Below are 12,260 nucleotides of genomic sequence, written 5' to 3' on the forward strand. Positions count from 1 at the left end.
AACCGTGGCCACTTTGTCACGTGGACGCATAGAAACTAAGTCAAGACCCACCAAACTCGTTTCACTTTGGTTTTAAGCCAGAGTTTGAGTCCAGACAGGAGGGAAAGGCAAGTGCGCTCGTGCTCCCCGGAGCCTCTGGGTGACTCGCATCTTGCAGTGGGCTGAGCTGGCCCAGCACGTGGTCGAGATGTGAGGCTGATTCCGCCGCAGCGAGAGACTAGCTGGGGACAGTGAGGGGTGGTACAGACCCGGGCTGAGGGCTCCTGCCATGATCTGTCTGCCCCACTTACTCATCTGGCCCCCATGACCGTAGTATCTTTAGTGCATTTATCCTCACGCCCCCGTGTGCAGCAGGCCAGGGCTGTTAGCCCCATGGTACAGAGGGGAGCTGAGGCCCAGAGAGACTGAGGGACTTGCCAAGGTCACACGGGATGTCTGTGGCAGAGCAGGGAGTTGAACCCAGGCTTCCTGAGTCGCACGCTGGTGCCCCAGCCCCGGGTCATCCTTTATGTGATGGGTTAAATTCCCTTTCTCGGCTTCTCAAGGGCCAGCCGAGTTGCCAAGCAGTTAAGAACCCCTTCTCCTTTCCTTCCTAGCCCCAGTCACATGCTGGTCAGCGCAGAGGAAGTGGGTTCATGGGACCTTCCTGCCACTCGGCTCTTTTGAGAGCTGCAGGTTTCTGTATTGGCCCCACTGCCCAGCTAGTTCGGCTGCTCCCTTCTGCTGCATCTGCTTTCTGAGTCACGGGGTGAATGAGCAGTTGGTGCTTTCATGTGCAGCCCCCACCCCTTCAGCACTTCCTGGAGCCGGTTAACAGGAAGCTGAGGTGTGACTTGCGCTCACTCGCCTGTGTGAGCAGGGGCAGCGATGCTCTGGTGCAGGACCCGCTGTGAGACTCCTTAGTGCTGTTCCAGCACTGTCCACGTGTTAACTCACCCGCTTGGCTGCATCTTCCTGTCATCACCACAGTCCCCTGCTGGGTTTCTGCTCCCAGCCAGGCTCTCTGACTTTGGGTTTCTCCCCAGTCTGGCACACTCTGGCCCCCCTATGGGAGATAAATCTATTCTTGGCTCTCTCTGTGCCATGCACCTCTGTTCCGTGCACTGTCTGGCTGACCTGGAGCTGCTACTTTCTCTGAGCACCCACAGATGAAAGCATCAAGATGGTAATAGGCAAACCCCTGCCTGGGGCAGGGAGGGTGTGGAGGATTTCACAGCTGGACACAGAGGGTTGGTCATTGACAATAACAGGCACGACCGCACTGCCTGCCTGCACTGGTTACTGGGCTCGGGCTGAGTCAGAGCCATCATTCTCTTCCTCTTCTGACTTTGCTGCTGTGCAATTCGCTGTCTCCTCTCCCTAGAGGGGGTCGCACTGTCCAGAGAGAGCCAGAGACCCTTTGGAATGGCCCCCTCCCTCCATCCTTCCAAACAGAGTCCAGGTCATACAGCTGTCTTACGGTTCAGTAGTGTTTTACATCCGAAAGGATTCAGGGTGCTTTGCAGCCTGTGTGGACAAGGAGCACTGCGTTCCGGCCAGCAATTAGAGCATGCTATATTCAACGGAAACCTCCATGGAAACTTATTAATGCCAAATGTTAATGATTTATATTTGACTGGCCAGGACGCTGGAGCTAGCATCCTGGCTCTCCCAAACAAGCGCCCTAGAGAGCAGTAGGACCTGGAGTGTCCAGCATCACCTGTGCCCACAGAATTGGAAGCAGTTGGCAAAGCAGTAGTGTCTAAGGAAGGAGTGACATGCCCTGCACAGCCTGCTGCAGGAAGGCCAGAAAACATCCTCTTTAGCAGAGCTGTGTGGCATTGTAAAGCTTGTGTGGATTCAACTGTGACGTTGCAAGCTCCTGTGAAAGGTGCATCTGTCTGTCCTCCTCCTATAGCTCCCGTGCTGAATCGGGGCTTGCAGGGGTTTGGAAAATCAAAGAACACGGCACTCCGTACACGCCTCTCCAGGCAGGTAACTGCATGTGCGCATGGATGTGCACAGGTGCCTCTCTCTGTCCTCAGATAGGCACCATCAGCCTGGATTCACCCTAAACCACATTTCCAGCTGGTTTCCAAGGGCTTCCTACTACAACAGGTAACTCCCCTGCTCCTGTTTTCTGAGCTCCGCAGGGCTGTAGTGGCCCCGTCAAAGGAGAGGGGTAAAGGCACTGGGACAGTGTGTCTTTGCCTAGCTGTGGGGTGCGTGCTTGGGCTGCGGCTGTCCAGGTTGTCCATGCGTAGCAAAGGTCATTGGCTCTTGCCTGGTGCTAGGGACTTTCCTCTCAATGGGAAAACCTGCATTTGTAAGGAGTTTTTTTGCCTTCCATCTTGTCTCTGAAGTTTTGATATTCGCTTCCCAACAGGAGATCAAGAAACTCAAGGAGCTGATGAGTGCGACTGAGAAAATCCGCCGGGAGAAATGGATTGATGAGAAAACCAAGAAGATCAAAGAAATCACTGTGAAAGGTACAGAAGGTTCCTTTCTCTGCAGGTGTGAAAGCCAGTGTGTGCCTGTCCCTCCCCCCCACATGCACACCCCCACCAGCGGGCACCCCGCCCATAAGGAGCTGCTGACACCTCATTGGAGAGCCCACATGTCAGGGCTATTCTGCTTGTGCATTTCCAGCCTGGTCAGGTGAGAGCAGGAGCTGGAATCGCCTGTTCTGACTCCCCAGCTAGTCGTGGCTAGGAGGGTTGTGAGGTACTGGGCTGAGAGCAGGCTCTTCTGAGGAGCCAAGAGCCTGTTTTCTGACACATGCCCCTGAACAGTAACTTAAATCAACAACCCGGGTGGGGAGGCTCAGGAATTGCCCATGGTGCGTTTCCATATCCTGGCCCTGCCTTTGTGCTTTTCTTTGTCATCTCCCTTTTGAAGCTCAGCTCACAGTAACAGTGAAGGTTCCCTGCTGGTTTTGTCCTTTATTCCAGTTGCCAAGTACTGAGTAGTCACAGCAGACAGAGCGTTAGCAGCTAGAGAGGGGAAAGCCCTGTTAGCCCATCCAGCCCCTTCTCCTAGGTGCCAGTGCAGGGTCCTTCCTTACTGCGCTTTCTGGGTCCTTTGTCCTTCCTGTTGGCAGCTCCCTCTTCCCGCCCCCAGGCTGCGTTTTGGCCAGAGCTGACAATAAAGTGACTGGTTCATGCTCTTCGTGGACTTTAAGTTTCTTGAGCTGAGGACCTTGACTTCTGCACAGGGCTCAGCAAGTCCCCGCCCCCGCGCCCCATAAGTAATGCTGCATGCGATGCAAGGCCGGTCCCTGCCCCTGGCAGTTTACACTCGAGCAGGCCGCGGCGAAGCCCAGAAGAAGGGTTAGCTCTGAGTTGGGTACAGCAGAGTGTTTTATTTAGTTCCCCGGGAGCACGGTGGAAGGACTCAGAGCCTGCCCCATCGATGTTATGGGGTAGTCAGTCCTGAAGCTGGAAAGCTTGGGTCGCTCCCCCCTTCCTCCCACTCCTTGAGCTGCCTGTCCTGTCTCCAGGCCATGACATGGTGAGAGCTAACCACTGGCAGAGCCATTACTCGCCTTCCGAGGACATTGTGAGTATGTTACACTCTGAGAGACCCATTCACCTGGGCTGTGTGGAACCATTATCCTTCCCCATGAGTATCACCAGCTGAGTGTCCCCCGCCTCAACCCCCAGGGCTGGAGCCTGAGATCCAGAAGCTAATCGCCAAACACAAGCAGGAGATCAAGAAGCTGAAGACGCTGCACGAGGCAGAGCTGCTTCAGTCGGACGAACGGGCAGCCCAGCGCTACATCCGCCAGACGGAGGAGCTGAGGGAGCTCCTGGAGCGGGAGAAGGAGGAGCAGGGCCAGCGGGAGAGGGAGCTGGCCAGGCAGCGGTACGTAGGGACCCACAGGAAGGGCTGGAGTTTCACACTGGATCCTTCCCATCTGCTTCTGCCCTGTGCGGGAGTCGGGAGGGTGTCGGGGGAGATAATCACCCCTAGGCTGGATGGGCAGCTGCAGCTTTGCCTCAAGCCTTCATGTGTCCCACCCACTTGGATAAACTAGCACCCATGGGCCAGACTGTTCCAGCACCCCAGCCGGAGATGAGCTGCCAATATCCTCTGTTCGCCTGCGGCCTGCTGGTGGATTTCAGCTGCAGAAGTTCCTTCCCCACGTTCAGAGGAGAGGCGAGGGCAGCTTGCAGGGAAACGAATGCTTCCTGCAAAGCTAGAGCGGCGTAACAGGGCTGGGGCATTGCAGGGGGCGGAGAGGCAAGCGGCCCTGCAGATCTGAGTCCCACTAAGAAACTCCTAACCCCGGAGGGCCAGCATTGTGAGGGCAGGCGAGTCCCCTGAGCGGTCCTTCCCCCACGGCAGGTACGAGAAGCACCTGGAGCAGGAGGAGCAGGCACTCCAGCAGCAGCGCCGCCGGCTCTACAGCGAGGTCGCTGAGGAGAAGGAGCGGCTCAATCAGCAGGCAGCCAGGTGCAGAGACTAGGCATCGGGCTCTGCCTCACGCCACCCACCTCGTCTGGGCTGTCTGAGGCGAATGCCCGTGCTGGGCGTTACCAGTCTCCTGGTGGAACTGGGGGTCTCAGGCTCTTCCCTGAGCAAGGAACTGGCTAAAACCATGTTGTTAGTCCAGCAGGAGTGCAGACCTTTCGGCCAAATCCTGTCTCCGCCGGCCCCCATGTCTCTCAGGGGCTGCCGTTCCCACTGGCTTTGGCAGACCCTGCAGCCTGTGCCCTGGGGCGCGGTCGCAAGCACACTGGAGGAAAGGGCTGGGAAAGCAGCTCTGATCCCGCCGGGTGGGGCTTGGAGAAGAGGTCAGCTGTGAGGTTCTTCTCACTGCGCTCCCCGGTGAGCGGAGACGGCCAGTTCCTGCTCCCCGGGTTGTGGAAGCAGAATGGCTCTGTTTCCTGTCTGGAATGGCCCAGTCTGGCTGCAGTGAGGGAGCTCATGGAGGGACGAGCATTGCTGGGCCTAGGGATAGCAGGGCTGGCTTTTTACTGGGGAGGCCGTGCTGCGAGTGCTGGAAGGGGCCAGGGTGGGCCACTGACACCTGGCGAGAGTCCTGCTGAGTCCAGTAGGGCTGCCAGCTCGCTGGCCATGGGTTGGTGAGGGGCATTGTGACAGTGATCTGACAGCGCTGACCCTGTGTCCGACAGGCAGAGAGCGGAGCTGGAGGAGCTGAGGCGGCAGCTGGAGGAGAACGGCTCCATAGTCACCAAGGCGCTGAAGGAGGAGTACGAAAAGGGGAAGGAAGAGCAGGAGAGGCGGCACCAGGTCTGCCCCAGACCCCAGCCCATGCGCGTGGTCTCCTCCTGGCTCTAGCCCTGGGCGATAGAATAGCCCCGTGGGTGCCCTGAGGCTGGCCTGGTGAGCAGATTGGAATGAGCTGCACCCCACACTCCTGTCAGCCATGGGGTGCAGATTGGACACCCACATTCCTGCACTGGGTGCAGCTTGCCGCGCTGGTCCAAGCCCCCTCTCAGCAGTGTGCTGGGTGAAGCAGACTCCCCCCTGGAGCAGGGGCTGGGCCTCGCCTGCGGAAGGCATGGGGCATTCTGGCTGGCCAGCGGTGCGTGGCACTCCCTTGAGCAGGTTTCTCACCTACTGTTCCCTCCTGCAGGCGGAGGTGAAGGTGCTGAAGGACAGGCTGGAGATTGAGAAGCAGGCGTGGGAGGCCAACTACATGAAGAAGGAGGTAACGGCACACGTGGCTGCGAATGTGGCTGTTGTATGAATTTAGATGGACTATTCAGGCCCAAAGAGTCGGTGTTAACATGACCCAGTCACTGTCCAGCATTAAACAGTGCCAGTCTGGGGGCTGGTACCCGAGACCTGAGCCCGTTTAGCACCATGGCAAACACACCATTCAACGGCCTTCTCGCCTGGTAGTAACGGGACAGAAACCCAGTGAGAGCCTTTGGAATATAACGGGTTGAGTAAAGCTTTCATGCTGACAGCAGCCCTTGTTCCCTTTCCCTGTAGCTGGAGAGAGGTTTTACAAAGCCCCCCCTTGTCTGACCGTCTCTTGGATGGTGTTAAGACGGTGATAACCGTCTTTGGGGAAAGGGATGGCTTTAGTCGAGGGGGGCTGGAGCTGGCGCTGCTGTTAAAGTCCCATCCCGCTTCCTAGAGGACAAAACAAGACAAAGACCCACAAAAGGGGAGAGAGAAGAACAGCGATGAGAGAAAATGCAGCTTCAGTCTCTGCTGTTAACTCTCACTTGCATCCTCGCTGCTGGGAAACCCCAGGCCCAGCCCACGATCTGATCAGCCACCCTGAGACCTGGCAAACGTGTACCAGCGACAGGCTGTTTAGGACCTTGCATTTCGCTGCCTTTCTGGTCACAGGCTCGCAGCACTGTTGCAAAATACACTGTGGTGGCTGGCTAAGCCAGACACTCCTCAGACAGAAGGAAAAAGCAGGGAGATAGCCAAGAGAAAAATAAAGTGGGGAAGAAGACACCAGGTGGGGGGAGGAGTGTGACAGTCTCACATCCCAGGTGGTGGTCAGGACTCAGCTGGAGCCAGTGGAGGTGATGATGTCACCTGGGCGCCCCCCTCTCTATCCTGGTCTGCTCAGGATTAGGAAGGAAAAAGTCCAGGGTCCCAGGAGCTGGTAACTCTAATGGCAAAGCTAATGCCTTCCCCTGCTTTCGTTCAGCCAGTGCTGCGGTAGCCCCCAACCCCAAGTCACTTCTGGGGACCTCAAAAAGAAGTGGTGGGTGGGGAAGCCCAGCCTCTCATTCTGTTGGCCTGATTTCCAGCGCACCAAGGTGGTTCATAATTTCTGGTGTCACATTGTTCTTGTTTATCAGGCATGATTTTAACGCAGCCCTTGAGATGTAGCAGGAAGCCTTTTGGTTTGGACTGATTGTCTGTCTCTTCCTGTTGCACCTTTCCCCATCGGCGTTTGTTGGCCTGGTTGTTGTGGCACCGTATGAACTTTCAGTCACTTCCCACAGTTGAACTCACAGTTAGGGTAAATGCGTCGGCCCAGTTATCACAACAGCTGCTCACTGAAGCTGCCCCCTCTTCCCTCCTCCAGTCCGCATTGTAATTGGATCTCCTGCCACCTGACCCCATGTCTGACTCTGTCCCCAGGAGGCCTGGCTGCTCTCCCGGGAGCGGGAGCTGAAGGAGGAGGTGAGGAAAGAGAGGGACAAAGAGATTGAGCTGGTCATCCAGCGCCTGGAGGCCGACATGTCGTCTACCAAGGAAGAATGTGAGAGGGTGGCAGAAAACAGGTAAGAAGGGGCCAGGTGGCCATAGGGACGTACTGAGCCTGTGTGAGTGAGCCCTGCTCTGTAGCTGGGCCCACCTCTCCCTGCCAAGAATACGCTACCCGGAGTGTGGGAGGATGCCCCAGGCTCCATACCTCAGTGGAGGAGAGCAGTGGTTCATAGACTCTAAGGTCAGAAGGGACCATTATGATCATCTAGTCTGACCTCCTGCACAACGCGGGCCACAGAATCTTACCCATCCACTTCTATAACAAACCCCTAACCTATGTCTGAGTTATTGAAGTCCTCAAATTGTGGTTTGAAGACCTCACGCTGCAGAGAATCCTTCAGCAAGTGACTGATGCCCCACGCTGCAGAGGAAGGCGAAAAACCTCCAAGGCCTCTGCCAATCAGTGAGTTGGGGGGCTCTGGAGCACCCTGGCCCAGGAATTAAGGTGCACAGTAGTTTGCACCGTCACTCGCAACCTTGCATACCTAGTTAGGCACACAGTTGTGTGTGCACTTTGAACACTGTTAATTTTGGAGCGAAGAGGTAGCATGCATGAAGGTTTGCACCATTGAGTGCTGAATGGCGAAGCAGATGCTTCCCCACAGAAAAGCTCTGGTGGCACCCATCCATGCCCATGGCTGGGAACAGGGGCGGCTCCAGGCCCCAGCACGCCAAGCGCATGCTTGGGGCGGCATGCTGCGGGGGGCGCTCTGCCGGTCGCTGGGAGGGTGGCAGGCGGCTCCGGTGGACCTCCCGCAGGCATGCCTGCGGATGCTCCACCGAAGCCGTGGGACCAGCGGACCCTCCGCAGGCACGTCTGTGGGAGATCCACCGGAGCCGCAGGACCGGCGACCAGCAGAGCGCCCCCCCCCCCCCGCCCCCCGCGGCGTGCCACCGTGCTTGGGGCGGCGAAATGGCTAGAGCCGCCCCTGGCTGGGAAGTGGTTAAATAAACCAGGAGGGATTGCAAATGATATTCCATAGCCGTTGGGCAGGCCTCCTTTATACAGGCCCAGTGTCTGGTTCCCACAATGCCATGCAGGTGGCTGAGGAGGCCACCTATGGGAGTGAAAGCTGTCTTAGTTTGATGTCCTTCACCGAGCTTCCCTCCCCTGTAACCTGACTCCTGTTAGGGCCTTATTTACCCAGCATCCTTGCCTGCCCCACACCCTCAAACCATGGGACGTGCTACTTAGTTCAAAGGTGGGAAATTGAAAAATGACGACAGGAAGGGTTTTCCACCCAACGTGTGGTTAGCCTGTGGAACCCACTGCCACAGGCAGTTAAGGCCAATAATTTAACAAGATTCAAAAAGGGATGGAACATTTCTGTGGACAACAAGAACATCCAGAGTTACCAGAATTACATCTTTGGGGCAGGGATATGAAACCATCTGCTTAAGGCTGAGACCCAATGTGGAGTAAGATTATCCCGGATCTACTGCTGTGGGGCTCTTACACCTCTCATCCGGTGCTGGCTGGGGGTGGGAAACGGGGCTAGATGGGCCTCGGCTCTGATCCAGGCCGGCTGTTCCTGTGTTTTCCCCCAGGATAAAGAGGGTCCGAGACAAGTACGAAGCGGAGCTGCAGGAGCTGGAGAGGTCTGAGCGGAAGCTGCAGGAGCGCTGCAACGAGCTGAAGGGGCGGCTGGCTGAGCGGGAAGGCGAGAACATGCACCTGCAGGGCCTCGTAAAGCACAAGGAGCAGGAGGTGGAAGACATCAGGAAGGTGGGTGAGGGGCAGGCTGTGCACTGGGACTAGGCAGGAGCTCTGCTGCCCAGGTGTGTGGGATGCTCTCCAGTGAGCCCCCCCTCGTATAGCACTGAGCTCCCCCTGGATGCTCCGTGCCCCTCAGAGCACCTCACTTCTCCTGTCCCCTGCAGGTGAAGGACCAGCTGGCCAAGGAGAGGAGCAGTCTGTCGGAGGTGATTCGCCAGGAGTTTGCGGACAGGCTGGTGGGGACGGAGGAGGAGAACAAGCGGCTGAAGGCAGAGATGTCGGAGATGAGAGCCCGCCAGCGCTTGGAGCTGGACAGGATAGCGCGGGACAAGGATGAAGAGCTGGAGGAGGTTCATAAGAGGTGAGGGCTGAGCTCATGCTCCGTGGGGCTTGGGGGGCAGCTCGAGCCCCACGGCCTGTGTCACGTATGCAAAACAGACCCATGTCACACGGGGTCCCAGCACGGCATTTTCTAACACGTCTGCCTGCATGGAGCCGTGGGTCACTGTAGCTACCTGCCTGTGGTTTCTGCTGCTGATCCCTCTGGGCCCAGTGGCAGCCCTATGGCACCAGACATATGGGCCTCTCCTTGGAGAGCCCCAGGAGCTGCTCCTTCGCTGGCCCAGCGGCTCTAGCTGGTCTGGTGCTGTAGATATTCCTGCCGGGAGAGGGCAGAGGAGTGCAGACGTGTGCGCACACATGCGCCGTTCAGTGTGATTATCCAGGAGCGCTGGGAGCAACTGGGTTATACCCGGCCTACGATCGGCTCCAATCAGGTGCTGCCATGGATGTAGCCAGGCCGCCCCTGCAGCAGACCTGGCTCTGTAGACCTAGTGTGCCAAAGATGGCAAACGGCAGCACTGAGAATCTGGCCGAGCAGACCGGGAGGTGATCCCGCTATCAGGGAAGGTGGGGAATTCTGGCACAGAGCCCTCAGCTGGAGGGGGGGGGGGGGGACTGCACCATCAGGCCAGGTGGGAGGGGGACGGGCTGTTTCCTGGCAGGCAAAGCTGGGGCGAGGGGTTCTTGACCGGCAGCGTCGGGTGGAGCACTACAGTGACATGAACTCCTGGGGCTGGCTGCGGGCATTGTCCTTCGTGCTGTGTGGTTTTAAGTGCGCTCAGGACTCGGCAGGTTCCTGGGGAGGAATGGGCCCTGGGTGCGGTGTGCTGGTGTCTGCACACAGGCTGTGTGACCGCTCCAGCCCCTCTGCGTGTCCCCTCGTCCCCACCGCCTGGGCCCATCTCTGCCCCTCGTGTTCTTGACGAGGGAGGATGGTCTTGTGGTAAGGCACAAGGCTGAGTCAGGAGATCTGGGAGCAGCTCCCTGCTCTGACACTGACATGTTTTGTGGCTTGGGGTGAGACACTTCCTCTCTCAGCCTGCCGGCTTCCCCACCGTGCATCCAGCAGGGTGAGCATCGGTGACCTCCCTGCAGGGCCGAGGCTGCTGCAGAGACCAGCACGCTGTGCGTGAGGTGACGAGTCCAGCTCTCTGCTACATGCAGTCGCTGGGAAGTTGGCGCTAGGAAGACTGGTGCCAAGGGCATTGCTGGAGCCGAAAGGGCTGTGCTAGGCTGCTGGCAAAGCGGCAGAGGAGTGCGGCTAGCACCTGCGAGAGGCTGGAAAGGAAAGGCAGTGTTTAGGGTTCAAGTCAGCTCAGTGCATTTTGGGTAAGTTACCTCCTCCTCCTCGGCACTGGTAGCTTGATCCAGTCCCCAAACTGTTCCATGTCATAACAGGGAAGAGTGCGAGAGGGTGGCAGAAACAGGGAGCAAGGGTTGTATTAACCTCCGATGCACGACACCCCCTCGTCAGCGCAGCAGGCTCGATGAGTGTGCTCGTGAGTCCCCGGAGAGGAGAGGGACGGTTGTCACCTCGCCAGCGCCTGTCGCTGGCCGCTGCTGTGCTGAATCCCAGCCATGTGTCAGGTGTTTAGCACGGCCGTCGGGTGTCTCCCTTGTCTCCGTGCAGAGTGAAGATGGCCATCGTGAAGAAAGAGGAGACGGTGAATGTTCTTCGGAAACAGTACGAAGTAAGTGTCCCTGCGGGCAGGAGCCTTGATGCTGGGGTAGTGTCTCTGGCACCGGTTCTGTCCCTCCTTGTGCCCCTCTGCCACGTGTCTAACCTCGGCTCCCTCTCCTGTCTTGTGTGCTCCAGGCAGCTGTGAAGCGGGCAGATCACCTGGAGGCCCTGCTGGAGCAACAGCGGAAACAGTTGCTGGCTGCTAACTAGCAGCCCAGCCGCCAGGGCGCCGTCGCCCTCCCACAGTACGGCAGGAACAAGGGCTCCCATGTCGCAGGAAGTGGCCCGTTGTGGGTCTGTGCTCCGTGTGCGCAGGGCTGGAAGTGGAGTCTCCCCCTCCTGTGCTGTTCTCCTTTTACAACTTCCGTTACTTGTGCCTCGGCCTGACCCCTTGCTGGAGAGGACTCCCAGTGCTCAGGCTTTTGTGTGGTATTTTAACAGTAAACTGCGTGCGTGTTTCTAAAGTCCATCTGATCTGTGGTTGCTGGGGGGACGGGCAGGTGCTGTGCAGTTGCTGAAAGAGCAAACGTTTGACCCCTTTACTGAGCAGCATCTGGGTATGCACCAGGGCAAGTCCTCCCACCCTTCATCAGCGTGGGCCCATGCCCTGGGCCTCCCCCGAACACCTGCTGGTCCCTGGGTTTTTCTCTCGGTCAGATGCAAGGGATTAGTGTGATCCAGACACTCTGGCTGCCCGCGGTGAATGAGGACTCGTCCCCACTTTGCAGCAAAGGGCTGGAGGGATGGAGCAGAGCGGTTAGTGGGGAATGCACCTTCACTGCTTTCTACCAGCAGAGCTGAGCCAGCCCTCAGCCCCCTCTGCTTTCCTTACGCCCACACACCAAGCCGGACCGCGGCTTCCATTCCCCAATCACTACGCTTCTGGGTGTGGCCGACATCGGTAGACCACTGTACTGAGCCCATGGCAGTGGGGGTGAGTGAGCTATCGCTGTCCCATGGGTGATCAGCAGAAGCCCTGGGTTACGTGTCTCTGGTCAGGGCTGTGCTCTCCAGCCTGGCGATCCTGCTGGCTGGTACACAACACGCACCCCGCCCTGCCTTCAGTGCCAGGTTAACGCTCGCATTTTAACTGCATCAGAGTCAGGAAATCCCGGCTAAGGTTCCCACCGCAGCAGGCTGCTCCTCCTTGGCGACTCACTCACCCAGGCCTGGTGCTAGTGATCAGCCAGCACAGCCCGTACAGTCACGCTCCGTGCCATGCGCAGAAGGCTGCTTCAAGCACGGCCTTCTCCATAACTGGGGTAGACACGGCGTCGGCTGAGCTCCTGCCAGCGGTGAGGCAGCACAGAAGAAGCTATCTGGTGCCAA

The 12,260-nt window shown here is 58.0% G+C and overlaps 1 protein-coding gene across 2 annotated transcripts in view; it reads left to right on the plus strand.

Annotated features, from left to right (window-relative positions):
* Positions 1–11,398, plus strand: part of CEP131 (centrosomal protein 131) — a 28,600-nt gene extending 17,202 nt beyond the window's left edge. For both annotated transcript variants that reach the window (XM_044983394.1, XM_044983392.1), the window contains exons 18-27: positions 2,366–2,468; positions 3,642–3,843; positions 4,327–4,434; positions 5,118–5,235; positions 5,582–5,656; positions 7,063–7,205; positions 8,740–8,917; positions 9,073–9,269; positions 10,881–10,941; positions 11,067–11,398. In XM_044983394.1, the coding sequence (XP_044839329.1) occupies positions 2,366–2,468; positions 3,642–3,843; positions 4,327–4,434; positions 5,118–5,235; positions 5,582–5,656; positions 7,063–7,205; positions 8,740–8,917; positions 9,073–9,269; positions 10,881–10,941; positions 11,067–11,141 (1,260 nt within the window). In that variant the 3' untranslated portion in view covers positions 11,142–11,398. The remainder of the gene's footprint in view (positions 1–2,365; positions 2,469–3,641; positions 3,844–4,326; positions 4,435–5,117; positions 5,236–5,581; positions 5,657–7,062; positions 7,206–8,739; positions 8,918–9,072; positions 9,270–10,880; positions 10,942–11,066) is intronic.
* The last annotated feature ends 862 nt before the right edge of the window (positions 11,399–12,260 follow it).

Source organism: Mauremys mutica, chromosome 12, assembly GCF_020497125.1.
Source record: "Mauremys mutica isolate MM-2020 ecotype Southern chromosome 12, ASM2049712v1, whole genome shotgun sequence".
NCBI lineage: Eukaryota > Metazoa > Chordata > Testudines > Geoemydidae > Mauremys > Mauremys mutica.